At 35.9% G+C, this 21458-nt stretch overlaps 1 protein-coding gene across 3 annotated transcripts in view; it reads right to left on the bottom strand.

Annotated features, from left to right (window-relative positions):
• Aldh1a1 (aldehyde dehydrogenase 1 family member A1) overlaps positions 1 to 21458 on the bottom strand; it is a 142698-nt gene that overhangs the window by 40775 nt on the left and 80465 nt on the right. For 2 of the 3 annotated variants that reach the window (XM_058584004.1, XM_046459406.1), the window contains one exon: positions 7193 to 7272. The exons of the other annotated variant lie outside the window; for it this stretch is intronic. In XM_058584004.1, coding sequence (XP_058439987.1) covers positions 7193 to 7272 — 80 coding nt within the window. The remainder of the gene's footprint in view (positions 1 to 7192; positions 7273 to 21458) is intronic. 3 annotated transcript variants of the gene reach the window in all.

Raw genomic sequence — 21458 nt, 5'->3', positions numbered from 1 at the left:
CTAGAAAGTTCTGTGCATACTTCATATTTAACAGTTTCAACACTCAATAATACCAGTGCTTGCACAGAACCTTCTCACTTCTAAATAAAATACCAAATACAGAGCACAATTCAGTTGTTTCTTATTTGTATTCCTTTGACTTCTAAAAAAAAGTCGAGGAGATCAATGGAAAGAGCCTGATAATGACTTAGGACAGAGGAAGTCTCAGTCAAAGCAAAGTTTTGAGAGTGGTGGTATCTGAGCAAATTTGCAGGGAGCAAATTCCTTTAACAATTGTAACATAATAAAACAGGTAGAGATATTGAGATACCAGAAAAACAAATATCAGCAATACTTTACATCCCTTCCAAGCCAGGCTGCTAAGTTTGTGGGAACTTTTGATATACATTCATGCACACACAGACACTCAAAACATAGTAGCCATGAAATCCAGGCTTATGCAAATACAGTAGTACCCATTGTCTGTAGGGAAATGGGTACTACTGTATTTGCACAAACCTGGCAAGATCTTCTGTGAATATTTGAAGTCACTGGTAGTATCAAATTCAATATATGCCATATTTATTCCTATACACACATATCTATGGTAAAGTTCAATTTATAAATTAAGCTAAGTAAGAGATTAAAAATAATAAAATGGAATAATTATAACAATATACAGCAATAAAAGTTATGTGAATATGGGATCTTGCTCTGAAAATACTTTTTTGTTTTCCATACCAGGGATTGAACCTAGGGGCACTTAACCACTCAGCCACATCTTTGACCCTTTTTTATATTTTATTTGGAGATAGGGACTTGCTAAGTTGCTTAGGGTCCCTCTAAATTGCTGATGTTGGCTTCAAACTCACCATCCTCTTACCTCAGCCTCCTCAGCCACTGGGATTATAGGTGTGTGCTACCATGCCTAGCTGAAAATATCTTATTATACATTTCACTTATTCACTGAAAGTGAACACTTTATGACTTTTCTTTTGTATATACAAATTGCCAGCATCACTATATATGCACTTTGGGACCATTATTAAGTGAAAATAGTGTTACCTGAACACAAGCATTATGAGATGACATAGTGGATTTCATAATTTAGATGGCTCCTAAGGGACTAACGAGGGGTTAGTGTACACAGTGTGGATATCCAGGACAAATGAATAATTCACTTCCCAGGTGGGACACAGTAGGATGTTGCAAGATTTTTTTTTATTTGAAGAGTATACAATTGAAAATTTATGAATTGTTTATTTTTGGTATTTCCTACTTAATATTTTCTGACTGAGGTTGACTACAGGTAATCAAAACTACACAAAGTAAAAAGAGGGACCACTATCTTTTCTTTCCTGATTTGTTTGTTAGATTTTAGTTAGATATTTAATTATGAAACAATCATTGCTCAAGTTCTTTTGAACATGGTTGTGTGTTGCCACTTATATCGCATCAACCTGTAACATATCCCCTGACCACAATCATGAATAGTGATGGTCATGAAAACCGAAAACCCCTCCTCCACCATCTGACACCAGATCAGTGCTGTGTAGCAAACACATCTCCATGCTATCTGTCTGCATTCACATGAGGGGTTGTTCCTTCTGATGTTGTTGTTTTTGTTTTGACCTGTATTACAGATGACCTGTGACATTTCATTTCTGAGGTACTATCTCAAAATTAGCTTGCTCTTCAAATGAATTAGTTCTCATAACATTTGTGAGTGCTTCTCACCCAACTCTCTCATTCCAGCTGGTATGTAGTGAAAAATTCCGTAGGTGAAATCCATCTTTAAAAAGTTATGTGATTTATGAGGCTTCCTAATTCTCTTCAGACAGGCTGATTACTCTAATATTCAGGGGGGAATTATTTAAAACAGTATGGGAGAATAAATATTATGTCAACATAAAAGGAGTCATGAACACTTGCAGTACTGAGAGTCATTCTGAAATGGGGATAATGCCCTATCTTCGGATATGTGCTATCTACTTTAGGATTTCTATTGATTAGGTTTTCTTGAGTGAGATTGGAGTACTACTGTCTTTACTAGTTAAGTAATATGTGGAAAAGCATCAAATCTGAAATGACAGCACTCAGAATGCAGTACCTTCTTATATTTGCACCTTAGGATCTAGGTGACCTTGAGGAAATCCATCATGCTGTCTGAGCTGTAAAATGGAACCCTGATAACATCTTTGCTAACTCCTTCCATGGGTTAATTCCGAGCCTAAATTAAGATAAATAGATGGAAGCAGTTTTGAATTGTGACAGTAATATAATTATAAATTTCACCAACATTGGGGACTGAGCAATTAAGACTTTTAGGAATCCTCTTGGGAAGGAGAGGCCAAGAAAAGATCAAATGGTAAATATTGGCATTTTTCACAAACCACTTAGTTCTCACAGCCACTTTCCAAGGGACCCATTTTTATTCCCAGTTCACAGACTGGGAAACTGAAGCGCAAGCAGATTAGAAGTTTGGCCAAGGTCACATTATTTACTAAGTATGAAAGCTCAAAACTGAAGCCAGGCTGACCTTGTTAAACCAGTATACCTTACAACCATTTGGCTATTCATTCAACTACTTCCAAGCCTTAAGCAAACAAAATATTACTTCAGTAAGAAGTTATATATATTCTCAAGTCAGCCAGGAGTGTTAGAAATACACACCTGTATTTCCAGGGTTTTCTAGTTCATATCCAGTAATTTAGCAAGGTCCTAAGCAACTTAGTGAAACTCTAAGCAACTTAGTGAGGTCCTGTCTCAAATCAATAATAAAAAGGACTGGGTAAGGAAAAAAAAAGAAAGAAAGAAAATGCCGGGCATAGTGGAGCATGCCTGTAATTCCAGCAACTTGGGAGACTGAGGCAGGAAGTTCATGAGTTCAAACCCAGCCTTAGCAACTTAAAGAGGCCCTATGCAACTCTGCAAGACCATCTCTAATAAGAATAGATTTTTAAAGAAAGGGCTGGGGATGTGGCTCAGTGGTCAAGCTCCCTTGCATTCAATGCCTGGTACCAAAAAAAAAAAAAATGTTTCTTAAGTGAAAGTAGTGCTACTACTGCACAATCAGCATTGTGTTGAACATAAGCCTAGTCTAGTCCTATCTTAAGTACTCTTCAGAGATTTCTCTACAAAAACACCATCAGTCAATCTGACCCCAGTCTACATCTTAGTCTAATCTCACATATTCTTTTCCTTATTTAGACATATATGTGACCTGAATTTGTCTGTTGTGGACATTTAAAAAAGAGATAATGTGGGGAAAAACATAATCTGTTCTAGTTGTGCCTGCACACAGTCTTCACAGATTAATGATTCTCTCCTATCAAAAATATTTTTATACAGAAAGTTTAAACCAACCAGAGATCCAGAAAAACAATTGCCTTTTCTAACCAAAATGTAATCCATAAGTGCTGAAGAAATGGAGTTCACACAGAGATCATGCTCCTGTGTCAAAGTCCTCTGCCTCACAGCTTCTCTCAAACCAACCCCCACCTTTTCATTCAAAGCAGAAAATATTTTTCCTTTCAATTGTCCCTATAGTTCTCTTAATTTTCTAATTTGGTGGCAAATGTCCTCTTGCTAGCCTGGGAACATCTGAGCAGCAGCTGGAGAGTCTCAATGTCATGCATCCTCCAGTAGTCAGGAATGGGCAATTGAAGGTCAGAATTAAAATGGACAAAACATTGCAATTCCACCTCCCCAAATAGTGGTGTTGGCCTCAGACAAGTCACAAGTTGGTGTAAGGCCTCAGTCTGCCAGTCTTCTCAGCTTTGTCACTCACCAGCTGTGTAGCTTTAGGGAAGTTACTTAGCCACTCTGTTCTTTAGTTCCCTCAGGTTTAGAAAGGATATAGTAGTCTCTTCATAGGGTTGTTAGTGATGGAGTCAATAAAATTATTGCGTAGAACTAAAACAGTCAGTGGCAGAGTAAACCCAAGGTATTTTTGCAATGATTTTTTCTGTGTGTATATATGTGTATAAAATGTCATGAACTAATGAAAGAAAATTTCACACATGAACAAACTATTGTTCAATGAGCTAAATTTAATAATCAAGTTAAACATATTGGAGTTTGAATCCAATCTGAGAAAGCTTGTCTTCTTGAATTTCCCATTTGTGTTTTCTTTTTTTTTTTTTTTTAAGGTAAAAACAGTATTGTGAAAGGAGAATGGAAAACAGAGTTACCAAATCCCATAAGAGAAAAGTCTTGATCCCTGAAATCCAGGATAAAGCCTAGGAACTTCGCTCCATTGCAATCTTTGTCAGGTGGGACATGACTGTGCAAGACAAAGTGACAGGAAAATGAGGGAAGAAAATGAGCCCAGAAGAGCACCTGTGGGAAGCCATCCAGGAAAGGTCAGGTGAGAGAGAAATTTCTGGAAAAACTGGGAGGAATTCGGAAAAATAAATGTAACTAGGACCCTTAGTCTTAATCACTTCCCATGGGCCAGTGAATTCATTTGATATTGTCACCCACCCACCGTAGGAAAGAGGTACCTGGATAATCCCCATTTTATTTGTAAGGAAATGAGGCTGAGAGAGGTATGTTGTTTGCCCAATGATCATATAACTTTCAAAGAAGCTCTTTATGTAAAGCCTCCGTTCAAGGGATGGGTTGGCAGACGTAGGATTCACTTACAATTGGAAGGGGGAATAATAAGGGCAGGGATGAGATCCAAGTTCATGTGGATTTATGGTGTTATTGAGGTTTTAAAATTTCCAAAAGCTTTTGAATCATCTTTGAAAATATTTCTTCAACTCTAATCTCTGTTCCATCTACTCCAACAAAGAAATAATCTGACTGTACTAAAAAATAAGTCACTAAAAGATATGCATCAATGAGTTCTTTTGTTTGGATGAAAAGCAGCCTTAAGCTTAAGCATATGTAGCTCTTCTACTGAAGCTATAGATGTACAGGTACAGAGATCTATAAGCATATGGATATATAAATTTTGTTGTTGTTGTTATTCATCCCTTCTGGTCCCTTCTCTCTCCTTTGCCCCAATAACCTATATACTTCTAGCAATAATGAAGAAAGACATTAAAATTATAGAGAAAAACAATACAGAAGTTTAGGGGCTGGTTGGAGAAGCTCATTCCACAGACACCTTATAAAACCCTTGCTTTCTTGGTTTGTAACGGAGAAAATTATTCCATAACCACCATTCACCCAACTCCTCTTGCAAGTGCAAATCCAATACAATTCTGCAGTGGGACACAGTAAAAAGAAAACGCAAAAGCATTTGAAAAAGCTCACCCATTTAGATTTAATTACATACATAACTGGTGTCCTTCCAAGTCTGAAAACGTTGTAACCCATAAGTCAAATAATAAAATGCCCTCTGAGCAGACTAGATTCATATAGAAGATGCATGAGAAATTAAAATTCACCGAATTTCTTCATATATTTGCACCCAGAGAAGCACTAAACATGGAGCAAATGCCTGTTCTTTGAATCTTGTCTTCTTTTTTGAACACTTAGGTCAGTCATTTTCCCTCGAAGGGTGTTCTTATGCAATGACTTTGAAGGGAAGAGATTTAAATCTTAAAAATATCTTTCTGTGTTAAAGGATCACTAGTTCTGTGCTTGTGTATTAGATTTTTAAGGAATAACTTATTTGTCTAGTACTGTTACTTACAAGCCTAATTGATAACTGCAAAATGAAGCTTAATTCAGTAGAAAGCTTATTTCATGTTAGAGCTAAATACACACAGGAAGATTTACAAAGTCAAATTCAATAAAGGGTGAGGGAGCATCCACACTACTAACATATTTTCTGGTATACTTTCATAGAAAAATATATCTTTCTAACAATTGCAGTGATATAATCTAAACTGCCGATAATTTTGATCTTCACAACATGTATTTTTAAAAGCACCTAGTTTGAATTGAGATTTCTGTGAATGACAAACCTGGAAGAAGAAAGTCAAGAGTCTTGTGATCTTCTGGACCTACCTTGGCCAAAGGTAAATTGTAAGAGATTATGGACTCACCAAATTTTTTTGTGTTCCCATGTGCAATAAAATTAAATGGAAAAGTATGTTCCCTCTAATAAACTCTTGTGAAATAATGCTTTCATGTACTTCATAGCTGCAAGTCAACCCTGTTAAAGGCATAGGCTCATTTCTGCTGACATTTTCCTAAGGAAAAGAGCCAATCATCTGAGCAGCTTCCTCATTTGCTGTGCTTATGAAAATGAAAATGCAACAGACCTCAGGACTGCAAAACCATCCACAGTCACGAGTAAAGAGTCAATATGTAATAGTAGGGCTCCATCAAGTTTAAGGCTTTTGGTTTTTTGCTGGTTAATTCACAAAGCAAAATGACTATCCTCTGAGTTGCAATAGTTCGTTTCGTACCTGACTTTCTCCATCAGACCATAAAGCTAACTCTAAGTGATTTTGGTTAGACTGCTTTGTTTGTTTCTTTGTTTGGAGGCCTAGGATCTGACAGGGAAGTTGGCTTGTAACTGTGAAATAGGCAAAGTTCAGAGTTACTCTCAGAACAACTTCAGCAGGATCCATTTCCTAGTTCTCTGTGGCTGTGGATTTTGAAGTCTGGGTCTGGCTCCTGCTCTTGTTTCTCTAAATATTTATCAGTTAACAATGACACATCTGCTCCAATAACAACAAACTTGGTTGGAGAAATAAATAAGCATGCTTTCTTTCCCCAAATATGTAAAATAATACAAGTCCATTTGAAGGTTTTTGAAACAGTTTTTAGCCAATTATCAGAATTAAGTTCTCTGATTTAACACTCATTTTATTAAACATATAGAAAAGTTATATTATTAGAGCATGCTGTGTTTCTCCTTTAAAAATGTATTTCCCACTTGTTTGACTCCTTTTAGTAAATTCATTTAGTGAATATCTGCCTTCTTTATTACACATGCCAGCTGTTCTAAAGTTAATAGAACTGCTTACTAAAGTCCACTGAATTCTGGTGCAAGAACCTTTCATACAACAGAGAATTCCTTTCACTTGGAAAGATTTTAAGAAATGAAATTTTGAAAAGTTGTCCGATCTGATTTAGAATCCACCATTTGATCAGGGCACTAAACCCAGACCTGCATTTGGCAAGCCTTTTATTCTTGTATTTGCAAAAGGCTCTTGAACATAAGTTTACTTAAATTGACCTTTTATGCTTTAAATACATGTACTTTTTACAGACCCGAGGCAAAGCAGCACATACAAGTCTTACTAACCTTAGTATATTGAATCTTCAAATTGGTGAGTGGGACAGGTAACTCTGGCACTGCTGAGGACAACATTTCTGGTTCGGCTCCTGGAACACAGGTGACAGGCTCAGCAATTTGGTTCTGATAGAGCACTTGGCTTTATTTGTTCCTTTTTATCTGCACGGGGCTAAGGTTTATTTGCATATTGGGATACGATTGGATGAACAGACTGGGAGCAAAAAAGAAAGGACACTACTTATTTGTAACACCTAGGGCAGGAAGCCTTCGACTTTAGACTTAAATCCTTAAGAAACCAGCAGTCCAGCACCAAAGTTGCATCTGGAGACAGTGCACTATTTGCAGATGAATTAATTTACAAAGCCGAAACCTGTGATAAGGGTTTGCGGTGCAGCTGCTCTGGCCACTAAAGCCAGTTATTATTTTTTTTTGGCTTTTGGTGCTTTTTATGCTACTATGTAACTTTCCGTTCCTTTGACAGACTGGGAATCAGAGAATTTGAGAATTCTCAAATTGAAAAAATGTCTCTAAAAGGGCACTTATTCTCAGGAGAAGCTGGGAAAAAGAGGACCCTAACCAGGTACCTTCAGGACAAGGCTGTCAGCACCCCATCTCCCAGAAATCAGAGTGCTTTGGGGAAAGAAAACCCTCTGTCTAGACCCTACCCTAACCTGACTTTTAAAAGAAAAATCAATCAGGTATATTTTCAGTGCCTCATAGGAGGGTAAGTAGATCTCAGAATTTCTGTGATTTCAGAAAAGTCAGCAGGACCTTTAGAGAATTCAGAGGACACTGTCATACGCAACCACCACAATTAGCAATATAGCAGTACCATCTGCAAAACTTCATGTAAAACTTAAGTGACCTAACTGAGTTGACAATACAGGTCTGTAGTCCCAGCCACTCGGGAGGCTGAGTCAGAAGGACCACAAGTCCAAAGGCAGCTTGAACAACTTACAAAGACCTGCCTCAAAATTTTTTTAAAAATGGGGATGAGAGGTGGTGCTATGGATGTAGCTTAGTGGTACAGCACCCCTCGTTCAATCCCCAGTACCACAAAAATAAATGAATGAATAAGTAAATAAATAATGAAACTAAGGTAAACTCTGGTTTTAGGTGTTTATATCAAGCAATCATTGCTACATGCAATTGATAAAGAAAGAATTTAAGCAGTACTCCCAAATAGTTTAAGTTCTTAGTGTTTCAAGCTGGGAACTTTCAAAAAGTACAATTTTTAACTGCAGGACTCCCATTTTAAGTACAATGCTTTATTGTACTGAAGCTTCAGAAAAAAAAGTTAAAATAAGAACAAGATAAAATTCTTTGGATGCTCTGATTATTAAGAATTTATAACAACCGTTTCTTTCTAGTGAAATTGCCTACTCCCCTGAATATGATATTTAGATAAGGAAATTAAGTTATTAATTAGTTTTTCCAAACCTGGAGCCTTAGTTTCTCTCCATCCTCATTTGTTATCCCCATTTTACAGACAGAGGGAGGATAATTACCTTGAGTATGGTCACAGATATAATAAGCACAGGCCAAAATTTCGTTTCAGGACAGTCTGACTCCAAAACTAGAGCTCTTATTTCTACCGTATTTCACCAAATAATCGTCACCACCATATTAACCTATGTTCACGAGTATTCCAGGCATCAGAATCTTGTACAAAAGACAGTTTAGTAATAAATAATTTTTAAAAGTAACACCAGCATAAGTTTTTAAAAAGCTTCACACAATGGTCATCATCTACTTTTTTGGCAAAGAAATTTTTCAAAATTAGCATAAAATGTGACAATTATGCAGTGAAATATGGTATTTCTTCTCCCTCCCCTCTTCTCTGTAAGAGGGCTCCCAGAGAGGTTCCAGAATGAGCTGGTTTGGTTCTCCAGGTGAATGTCACCCTCTCAGACACCTAGTCTTTATTCATCTAAGGCAGGACTTGGCAAACTTCTGTAAAGAAGTATTTTCAGCTCTTTGGGCCATTTTCTATTGTAACTTACTTGGCTCGAAAGACACTATAGATAATAAGTCATAAGTGTAGGTGTTTTTAAATAAATTTTATTTGTAAAAACAAGAGATGGAACAGTTTGGGGAATCAGCAGGTCCCTAGATTCTGAGGCAATACCATTCTGAAGTCATTGTCTACCTTGCTCATCTTGCTTAAAGACCACATAGAAATTTCTGTGTTCTTTTCAACATTTCTCTCTCAATTCCCCTCCCCACCCATTTTTTTTAAGTTAAATTGTTTTGTCTTTCATAAATGTGTTTTGAATTAAATGCACAATTACACAACAGCTGTTACATAATATGCAGAGTGGTACTCCGCCAAGCCCAAACAGCTGTGTTTTGCCACTTTCTTCTGCTCCCAGTTCACAGTTGTTTGTGGATTCAAACACTGGTTTATTTGATGTCCAGGCAGTGAAAGCACAGAGCTTCATGACACACTTGGCGTGTCTTCTCATTCTTTGGATGAGCACATCCTTGATTGTACTTGGTTGGGTAGTTACATAAGAAAGGTCCAAGTCAGAAGTTACTGAAGGGAGGTAGAAGCCCCAGCTTTGGAGACAGGTTACCATACCTGCCCACTTAATTTCAACACATATTTACTAAGCATCATTTATTCATCAGACATTCTTCAACCTTAAACTCACTTAAAGAGCAAATCTTTCCTGCTCACAAACTACAATGTCTGAGATCTGTATTTCTGTCTTATGAAATACCAGAGCTTATTTTGTACAAGAGTATATTCCTGGGAATGATTATATGGGTGAAAGATTTTTTCTTCTCTTTCCTTTCCTTATAGAGGGAAAAATGGCTTTGGTGAGAACAAAGTAGCCACAGAGGCACATTTTAAGGCTGGTCCCAGGGCTTTGTATTTTATTGTGTGCTAGGTAGAGAGGGGTTGGTACTTCAACTTGGCATTCTCAACAAAGGACATTAATCTTTTCTTTCATAGGGACAAGCTAATTCTCTCTCTCTCTCTCTTTCTCTCTCTCTCTCACACACACACACACACACACACACACACACACACAGATAAATAAGTAATATAGGGTAATAGTTTATTCATTTTTTTGCATGTGACTTTTTCCAACTCTTTGTGAATGCTGCCATTATACCAAAAACAAAAACAAAAAGACCATGACTTCCCAATGAAACCACTCTCTCATTTACAGGAAGCCTCTCCCGAACTCCTTTTAGACCTCTTTTAGACAAGATGGAAGGATCCTAATCTCCTACCCACTTGAGTAACCAAAATTTTTGAAAATGCAAATATGTGGACAAACCTTAAGTGGATAGTAAAACAAAATATACCTTCTGCAATGGACTGAATGTTTGCATTTCCTCAAAATGCATATGCTGAAATCTAGGATGATGGTATTAGGAAGTGGGGCCTTTGGGATGTAATTAAGTCATGAGGTAAAGCCCTCATGAATGGAATTAGCAACCTTTTAGAAGAGGCCCTACAAAAGTCTCCTGCCAATTTTTGCCATGTGAAGACCCAAGAAGTGCAACCCAAGGAGGCCTTCACAGAACCTGACCCTGCTAGCGCTCTGATGTTGGGCTTCTAGCCCCCAGAACTGTGAGAAATAAATTTCTGCTGTTTCTAAGCCATCTAGTCTCTGGATATTTTTGTTATAGCAGCCTGAAAGGACTAAGACAGCTTCTTTGCATTTTTGAATTTCAAAATCCTTGATTGAAGCTGACTTTCTCTTGCTCAGCCATGTGCCCCATTCCTGGGCTCCTTACCTTAAGCATGGGTGATGGGTCAGCCTTTGGTTAATTTGACAATAGATCTATCCCTATATTATTTGATGACTGTAATTTTATCAAATATCACATTGTTCTTAGTCCTATTTGGGTTTTAATACTGACTCTTGGGTTTTAATATTTTGGAAAAATTAGATTTTGTTTGTGGAGAGAAAATCTGCTTGACTAGCAAGTTGATGTTAAAAAAGGGAATTTGAGTAAGTGAACATATGGGTTGGTGGGCTCCTGTTCATCTGCCGTTCTCTCTACTTAGCAAAATTTTCTCACCTCTGATTTCTTCTGCTCCTCAGATATCCTATCATTGTTTTTTCTCTTCATCCCATGTTACTGAGGGTAGATGCCTTTTACCTTATATAATCAGGAAACTCACAGATTAATAAAGTCTCTAAAAGAAACAGCAGATTACATCTTCCATACAATGATTGTTTTAGTTTAAGTAGGTTTTGCTAAACCTTATAAACCAAGGCTATCTCTTGAAACAGGGTGTGCTCAGAATTTGAGATAATCTTGCATAAATAGCAATTAGTGTTTTTTTTTCTGCAGTTTTCTCTTTGTTTCCTTAAAGTAGAGGGAGAGATTAAAGACACTAAAAACATGAATGTGGCTATTTGAATGTAGACTATTTTAAGATTTTAGTAATTTTCTCATTTTTTACAGTTGTCTTGTGCACAGATTATGCAACATATTTATCAATTTGACCATTGAATGTTTGCATTCAGTGGTTTTCATAAAAAACTTCCCTTTACCCCAATAAATCAATAAATAACACTAATTTAATTATGTAATTCAAATAGTAGTTCAAATGAATAGCCAGCTTCTAGAGCAAAGAGATTTAACTATTGTTCCCTACATGGAGCATTCACAGACATGAGTGGCAATTATAATGATTTTTGCTTTTTATTTATTTTTTGTTTATTTAAAATTTGCTTTTTGAATCAAATATGCTGTCTATAGAAAATTGCAAGATCATTAAGTACAAAACTCAATAGTTTTATATATATGTATATATGTATATTAAAAACACTTTAATATATTAACATATATTTTAGTGTGTGTATATGTGTGTGTGTATAGACACACACATTCACACACTAGGCAAGTGTTGTACCACTGATCTATATCTCCATCCTTGTATTATTTTGTTAATTACAAGCAGTTTACAAACTCATATGTTGTGTATATGGATGCCAAGAGATTGTGTTTCTCACTTTGTATCTGACCAAAGTCTGCAACTTGACTTTGACCCCAACCTTATCCTTTGGAAAGCTAAATATATTACTGAACGAGGCCATTTTGCCTACCACACAGTATGCCAATCACTGATACAGAAAGTTTTGCAAGATAAAAAAGTTTATTTGCAGGGCAGCCAGGTGTGGCGGGGTAGACCCAAGCCTCAAATTTATCTCACCAAGAACAGGATTTGGGGCTATTTATGGAAAAAAGGGGCAGGTGATTTAAGGTATGGGTATAGGTAATCGAAGATGAAGTAATCAGTACATGTGTAACCAAACTTTGAGTCTTTATAAGATGCATGTTGAGGAAATGGCATCATCAGCATAATCTGGAATGGAGTTTTCCTCCTCCTGACTTCAAAAGGTCATATGTCACACACTTGTGCAGGTCCAAGAAAGTCAGTGGTTTCAACAAAAGTTGCCTTCAAGTCCCTCAAAAGAAACTTAGGCAACTCTTACATCATGACTTACATACCAGAGATGTCATCTATAACAAAGCTAGCAGTGTGACCTCCAAAATTATTGATTTTTAAAGTCAGCTAAAAGCAGAGAACTACAAGCAAGTGCAGTTGGATAAGGAATGCTGTAATTACCCTGGTTAAGTTTGATAGAACTGTTCAATGCTGAATAAAGGCCCCAAAGACATCCCTGGAAAGTAAATTTTATATGAAAAAGGAAAGTGTGCAGATGTGACTTAAGTAAAAATCTTGAGATGATTTTCATGGACATTCAAGGTGGCTGTGCATGCAATTATATGCGTTTTAATAACAGGGAGGCAAAGGGCATTTGTCTACAGAAATTGAAGGCAATGTGACCAACAAGATGCTATGTGGCTGTCTTTGAGGCTGGCAGATGGAGCCAAGCTAGGAGCCAAGGAATGCAAAGAATCATACTTTATAAACTGGAAAAGGCAAGAAAATGGATTCTCCCCTACATATAGCCTCTGGAGGTAGCAGGTCTTTCCCTCCTCTGATATCAGCCAATGAAGCTAATTTCCATCTCTGGTCTCCAAAATTATAAGAGAATGTTGTTTGTTTAAACTTCCACATTTATAGTAATTGTTATAGCAACCCTGGGAAACTAAAATGCTATTCAATGAAAATTTAAGTTCAGAGATGCCAAATGATCATTCTGTCATTGACCATGTTCCTATTATTCTACATAGTCAGGCTCATTGTTAACATCTAAATATTATGTTCAAATAAAGGTAAGTTTCCTATCTGTACCTTGGATGGGAGAACTCCTCAGATGCTTTACATCTTGAAAATCTTTCAGTTTCAGTAGCAGTGTAAATGAATATTTATTTTATATGTATTTGTTGCAAAAATAAAATACAATAATGATATTTGTGGAATATCATTATTCAATTATTAAATAATTTGGACAATCTCAAAATTTTGGCTTCCATTCACTTGCTTGAATTTTTTCACACATTTTAAAGTTTTGCTTGCTTACCTATATCTATGATCAGGGTACACAATTCTTTCCCAGGCTTGTTGGGTCCCTAAACTAAATATTATATCTCCTCAGATAGATGGGTTTGCAAACTTGAGAGTGCATATTTGTTTTGTTGAAGTATTAGAAGCATTTATAAAACCTGAACAGTGGTTTTTGCCTGTTTGTCCATTTGAATCATCCAGGGAATTAAAAATAAAACAAAACAGATTCTGATTTAGTAGGTGCGGTGTGAGGCAGGTGTGGGCATGCATCTAAACCTTCTCAGGAAATCCCAGTATGTAGTCAACTGTTGCAACCACCAAAGTGGAGTTGGGTTCCATTTCCTTGTGGTGCAACCAACTGAGGTTCTCAACCTTGGAGCAATATCCACCTCACCTGGAAACCTTTTAGAAATGCAGTCTCAGGCTCCAACTCAGACCTATTGAATCAGAAACTCCAGGGTGACATCCAGCCACCTGCAAGCCCTCTGGGTGATTCATGTGATATTTGTCTGCTACAAATTTTTGCTCCACCTTGATTAACAAACCCAAATTTCTCATAATTGTGTCCTTATTTTATTCAGTGAATTTCTACTTTATGTCACCACTCTTGTAGAAATGACTTTGCCTATTATTTACTCTTTGTTTCCTGCCCTTCCTTCTGGGTTTAATTTCTTTTATTTGAGAATCTGTTAGAAGTTTACATTCTGATCATATTTGTCAGGACCCCTTTATTTTGTTAGATTTTTAGAGAACTTTTGGCTTTGTTGGTCCTCTCTACTGTGATTTGTTCATTTCTTTCTTTTCATTAATTTCTGTTGTAATTTTCTTTATTCCATTTTATGTGTGTGTGTGTGTGTGTGTGTGTGTGTGTGTGTGTGTATATATATATATATATATATATATATATTATATATATATATATATGTGTATATATATATATATATATATATATATATTAGTTGTAGATGGACACAGTATCTTTATTTCTATTTATTTATTTTTATGTAGTGCTGAGGATCAAACCCAGGGCCTCACGCTTGCAAGGCAAGCACTTTACCACTGAGCTACAACCCCAACCCCTTTATTCTACTTTTTTAGCTTAGTTTGCTTTTCCTTCTCCAATTATTATAGTCTTAGATATTTAGGTTTTCAGCTTTCCACCATTTCCACCAAACTCTGGGCATGTCTTTACCAGCACCTATAGATTGGGATATAATATATGAATTTTCACTCAATTCAAAATGCTTTCTAAATTTGATTGATACTTCTTCCTTGATTCATTAGTTATTTTGGTATGCATTTCTGAATTTCTATATTGGTTAGCAATTTAAGAAAAATATATGTAGCTTATAGCAGTATTCCTGTTTTGTATATATTTTGTATGAACATGACATATATAATTTGTTTCTTCTTTAATTTTTCTCAATAATTTTTTTACTTTTATATTTAGTCTAAGTGATATAATTGATTTTTGTCTTGTCCTTTTTCAGCTTTATTGAGGAATAATTGACAAACAAAATTGCATATATATTGATATACATATGCCTTGTGAAATTACTACAATGAAAGTAATTAACATATCCACCATCTCACATTGTTATGCTTTTTAATTCCTTATTCTTTTAGCTTAAGAATTATATGTCCTCCTTACTATTATTTCAGTGAATTAGTTTAGAACTTACATGCATCTTTTCACTTATCAAAATCTAAATTTAACACTTTTACTCTTTTCCTCAGCTAATCCATTAAAATTTTCCTTAGTACCCATTAAAATTCATTTAAATCCTTCCCAATGTATGTCTCATTGTTGATGGGTATTTATTTAAATGTTTGAGCTTATATTGATATTAGTGGGTATTGTGTTTTCCATTTTGGCTCCATTTCACTTGTCTTTTGTGTTGATAATATTTAAAAATCAATTTTCTTAGCAAATTTTAAGTATAGATGCAATATTATTAACTGCAATCACCATGCTGTACATTAGCTCTCCAGAACTTATTCATGCTGCCTAAGTGAATCTCCGAACTCTCTACTCGAATATCACCACTTCTCCAAATACCAAGCCTCTAGCAACCAACATTCTCTCTCTGATTTAGGAGTTGAATGTGTTTTTAGATTCCACATAAAAATGAGATCCTATGCTATTTGTCCTTCTTTGTCTGGCTATTGCACTTTGCCTAATGTCTTTCAGATTTATCAGTGTAGTCACAAATAACAGGATTACCTTCTCCTAAAAGACTGATTAATATTCCAAGGTATATCTACCCCAAATGTTTTATGCAGTCATAGACAGACTTAGACTGTTTCCATATCTTGGTTATTATGAATAGTCTGCAGTGGATGTGGGACTGCAGGTGTCTCCCTCTGGATATGCATGCTCCAAGGTAGGACTGCTGTACAGGTGAACATCTTTGTCTTATTTCTGATCATAGGAAAAAGGCTTCAACCTTTCACTATTTTGTAACATTGGTCATCGATTTTTCTTGGATCCCATTTAACAGGTAAAGCCTTTGAAATCCAGAGATAGATAATGAAGTTTACCAAATGATTCTGCTTTGAGTATTGAGGTAATCATACAGAGAATTATATTAATTGATTTTCAAAGGTTAAGACAACCTTCCATTTCTGGAATAAATTACACTTAGTCATAAAGTTGTATCCTTTTTAGAGACTTTTTGAAATTGATTGTTTGTTAATAATTTTTGCATCTTGTTTAAAAAGGATAATAGTCTTTAGTTTCTTTTCCTGTAATGTCTTTGTCCAGATTTTTAAAAATAAGAATAATCCTGGATTCACATAATGATTTTGAAGTATCCTTCTTTTCAGGATTCTGGAGGAATTTGTTTAGAATTGGTTGTTACAGTATTAATGGAGTTTGTATCTGAAATGTCTTTTAAAGGCTTGTGTATTGAAAGCTTAGGCCCTGGCTTGGCACAATTGGGAGGTGGTAGAAACTTTGAGAAGTGAAAACTAGTGGAAGGTTTTAGGTCCTTGGGGGCATGCCTTCAAAGAGGATGGAGGGATTCTGGTCTCTTTCTCTTCCTGTCTCTCTTTCACCTCCCACCACTATCAAGTGAGCAGCATCCTCTATCATGACTTCCACCATGATGTACTGTATCACCACAGCAATGGACCCAATTGTCCATGAACATGAGTGTTATAAACATGAGCTCCAATTTTTCAATTTATTTTCTCAAGTATTTTTCTATTATAACTGAAGATTAAACAGGCTGGAAGGCAAGTCTAGTCTTCTTTATTTCATCTTGGCTGGAAGCAGAAATCTGTTTTTTTTTTTTTTTTTTACTTTGATATAATGTTTCTTTTTAATCACTTTTCCATACACATTTCCTAAAAATTCAAGCAGATTTTAAACAGATATTTCAAATACAACAAGACATTATAATGATTGTGCTTTGTACATCATTCAATAATACTTCTTTAGATATATTGGCATCTTTTTCCTTTGTATTGTTTGTTCTTCATTCCTGCATCTCCAAACTGATACTCAGAATAATTCTACCTATACCTGAAAATACCCTATAGTGATTTATTTCTTCATTTATTTTAGTGAAATTTTGTTGGTGATGAATTATGTCAGTTGTTTTGGTCTAAAGATGTATTTATTTTGCCTTCACTCTTAATTCTTCATTAAGAATTTTTAATTAATATAATACACTATGACATGCTGTTAAGATGGTAATTCCTGGATGAGGATTCCAGCTTGGCAGTTATTTTAGCACTTTGATGGCTCCGTCTCAGTGCCATCTCCCTTAATTGGTTTCTGTTGTGCCACCAATTGTCAATCTAATGGTTATTCCTTTCCCTGATACTTTTCTTCATTGTTGCTCTTGCTAAGTGTTTTCTTCTTCTCTTTGTCTTTTTATTATTATTATTATTATTCAGCTTTACTGAGTTTACCTTATAGTTAGAATTATTTTGATTCATCCTGCTTCAAGTTCACAGAGATTCTTAAACCTGAGTCATTATGTCATTCATAAGTTTAGGAAGGTTCCCAGACAGAACTTCTTTCTGGGACTCCAGTTTTATCTTATTAGATTATTTTACTATATCATTTAGTCATTCATCGTTTCTTCTCTAATTTTTATTATCTTTATCTCTCTGTGCTTCTTTGTGGAATTTTTCTTCTATCTCAGCCAATTTATCAATTTTTCCTTCAATTGTGTCCACTTCCTATCCAGTGAAATCTTGACACAGACCATTTTAGTTCAAGAAGCATCTTCTTGTTATTCATTTTTGGTCCCACTTTCTCTCCTCTTTCACTTTTGTCAAACACTCACCCATTAAAGTTTGTCTGATAATTCCAACCATTTCTCTTTCTATTGTTTGTGGTTTCTTCAGGATTCTGTTCATGTTTTCTTTTCCTCTGGCTTTGCTAGATATCATGTGTTAGGGATTTAATATAAACAGAGACCTACAAAAAATATGATCACCTTCCAAAGACTATGTGCATTTGCTGCTGCAAAGCTCCTACCATCTTCAGCTCTTCCAAAACAATCACCCCAGGATCCTGGGATTAAAGCAAGAAGCTCTCCTCAGGACTACCCTGCACTTCTCTGCAAAATCTGGGCCAAGTATAGCACGGTTGTAATACTGCAATTCAGCATCTAAGATGCTCATTATGCCTTCCACAATCCTAAAATGCCCATGGTACAGGCAGACCATACACTGGGATCTCTTTTCAGGGCTCCTACTTGCTTTATAGAACTTCACTATCTTGTTAACAAGTTTTATGTCTTTAAGAGGTTTGTTTATATCAATATTTTTGTCCAGTTATTCCAGTTATCCTTCAGTGGAGGCTGCAGTCCAGATTATTTGTTCTGCCATTACCAGAACTTGAGACACTCTCCTTTTTTGTTCTGAAATTATCTCGATTAAAAAATTTAGGTAAAATGATGATTCTATTCTATCAATTTTTTCCTCTCAGTCATTTATAAATATTTTCTGCTCTGCCTTTTTCATGGTATTCTAATTTTTACTGTGTATGTCTACATGTATGTTTTATTTTTATTCATTTTGGGAATAACTGTGATATTTATATCTGGGTTTCATGATCTTCATTGTTTTTTTTTTTTTTCAGAATTTTTAGCTCTTATTTACATTAGACATATATTGGGCCTTGTCACTTGAGCCTCTGTGTTCTTGAATCTACTTCAAAATTCCCATATCTTCATTTCCCTTTGCTGCATCACAAATAAGTTTCTTAAATCTATACTCTTGTTTACTTATATTTGATTCAGTCGTTTTTAATTCACTGCTTAGATCATCCATTGTAATTTTAATTTCAATGACTTTCCTACAGCTTATTTGATATTTCAAAACAAATTATCATGTACTATTTGTCTTTGTCTTGTGTTTATTTAAATAAGACAAATAGTCCCAAATCACTGTATAACTAAGGGATTCAAGAAAATTATTAGTTATATTATATCTTTGTACATAATGGGTAAAGTTCTCCTCTGGACTAACTAATGAAATCTCAAATTAACTTATCAGTTTGAATAGCATTACTTGGCAAAACACATAAAATTTCATTTGGAGGATGATACATTTTACAAAACACAGCAACCAGCTCCAAAGTCAGAATGTCTTAAAAGGCTCATTTGTTTAAATAACACGTCCAAGAATGTGTTGGGGAATAGAACAGGATTACAGACTTTATACAAATCTCCATATGGGAGAGGGAATCATATTGAGATTGTTGTAAATGTTCTCAATTTACCACTTTATCATCACTAAATTTAAGATGTGTAAATATATCTGTTACTCAGTTACTTTGGAGGAAGAAGGAAATTTTATTCTTGTCTTTCTGCTGTCCCTTTCATCAGTATTTGGGGGGATGGCAGTTGTGTAAGGGCTGGACCACTAACAATGAGTGTGAGCCTGTGTTTATGAAATCTCAAGGAAGGAAGAATTTTCTTCCACCCACAGACGAGGCTAAGGAGCTATGACTACATTCCATCTCCATCCGGTCATTCAGAAAACTTATTATCCTACAGCATTCCTTTTTGAGTGCAAGTCCTTAAAAGATATGGCATCTCAGTTCCTACGTCTCTTCACTCAACCCAGACACTCTTCTGAGCTGCCTCTTCAACCCTCTGTTTCTTAAGAATGAAAATTCTCAGGGGCAGAACCAATTTGTTTATCTTTCAATTTTCAGTTTCTTCTTTGTTCTTTTGACTTCTGGAATATTTCCTTTCTTAGTGGGCCAAGTATGCATTTGATAGCTACTTATATTTTTACCTTGCATTTTCAGTTGTATGTCAGAAGGAGAATTCTCATGGTATCTACCTGCTATACCGAGAAAAATGGAATTTATTTTATCAATCAGAAAAGAAAGAGTACATTCATTTTTAAGAAAAACTCCATTAGTTCACAAAACTGCTAGAGTTTTATGGTTTCATGTTCATTTTTGATTTGTGCATATTTTTGTAAATTTTTTCCTTATGAGTAGCAATCAACATCTGAAGATGTTCTTACATATGGATTTTTTCACAGTTATTACTTATATGCATAGATGTATATGTATTAAAACATCCTTCCTGATTTGGGTCTGTTCCCTTTAGTTCTTCCTTTTTAAAGACACTCTTGATCGATTTAATATTGAAAGTTACAAAAGCATTTCAGCTTTGTTATTGCTCCAATATGCAGTTTTTTTTTTTTTCGGGGGAGAGCCTGGGGATACCGGGCGTTGAACTCAGGGGCACTAGACCACTGAGCCACATCTCTAGCCCTTTTTTGTAATTTATTAGGGACAAGGTCCCACTGAGTTGCTTAGCGCCATGCTAAATTGCTGAGGCTGGCTTTGAACTTGCAATTTTCCTTCCTCCACCTCCCAAACCACTGGGATTACAGGTGTGCCCCACTGCACCTAGCTCCAATATGCAGTTTTATACTTGCATTTAGATAGAGTTCCAGTTTGAGCCTAAATTCAAGCTGAAATCCACTAGTATTCAGACATTTTTGGACTTGCTTGGAGATAGTTATACATTGCCTATCAAGTGCATTTTTAAGCAAAGCATGAAGATCCTCTATGAAATAATACCTTCTAAGCAAAGATAACAGCAGTCAGGTAAACGGTGATGCCATGGTTGTCACAGATGAGAGCTGAATCTAATCACAACTGGCCAATTGCTATTGAGATTGGCTTCTGATCCTCCCACGCCCCCTCCCAATCGTGATCTCTGATTATAATGTAGGGATCGAGTAAGCAGAAATTAATTAATGAAAAACTTCTCAATTAATGAAAAGTCACCTTTTTACTACACAGGGAAATTTGAAGAATACTTGATTTATCCCTGTTCCCCATATTCTAGAAATACATAGGAGAAGAGATAGACATAGTCTCCCCACAGTGGCTTAGGGGTATTAATGGACTCATAAAATACATTCTCACTGGCTCTCTGAAGATGCCTATAGATCACTCAAGGCAGCTCGGATGTAGGGACACAGCAATGCCCAGGAGATCAGATAACCAGGGACATAAGATAGCAGCCAGGCAGCAAAGGGATGTCAGCAGCTTAATGACCACCAAGAGACAGCATGCCCTTATATGCCGTGTCCATTTTATTAAGTTCTAAATGGCATTGGGGAGGTGCTGCCTGATGATTTTATAGACAGCAACAGCCTTGATAGGAACTCTCACTAAAAGGAACGGAGGGAGAAAAAAGAAGCAGACGAGACACACCGCGAATTGGTAGTTGCCAGGGATGGGGAGGAGGGAATGGAAAAGGACCATTTTATGAGTAAAGAGTTTTATTTTGAAGTGATGGAAATGATCTGGAGCTCGATAAATGTGCTAAATGCCACTGA

This window comes from Marmota monax, unplaced genomic scaffold, assembly GCF_021218885.2.
Source record: "Marmota monax isolate L192 unplaced genomic scaffold, Marmota_monax_Labrador192_F-V1.1 WCK01_AAM20220418_F8-fsc00059, whole genome shotgun sequence".
In the NCBI taxonomy this organism is placed as follows: domain Eukaryota; kingdom Metazoa; phylum Chordata; class Mammalia; order Rodentia; family Sciuridae; genus Marmota; species Marmota monax.
The sequence above is the reverse complement of the archived record's forward strand: the minus strand, read 5'-3'. Positions and strand labels throughout refer to the sequence as shown.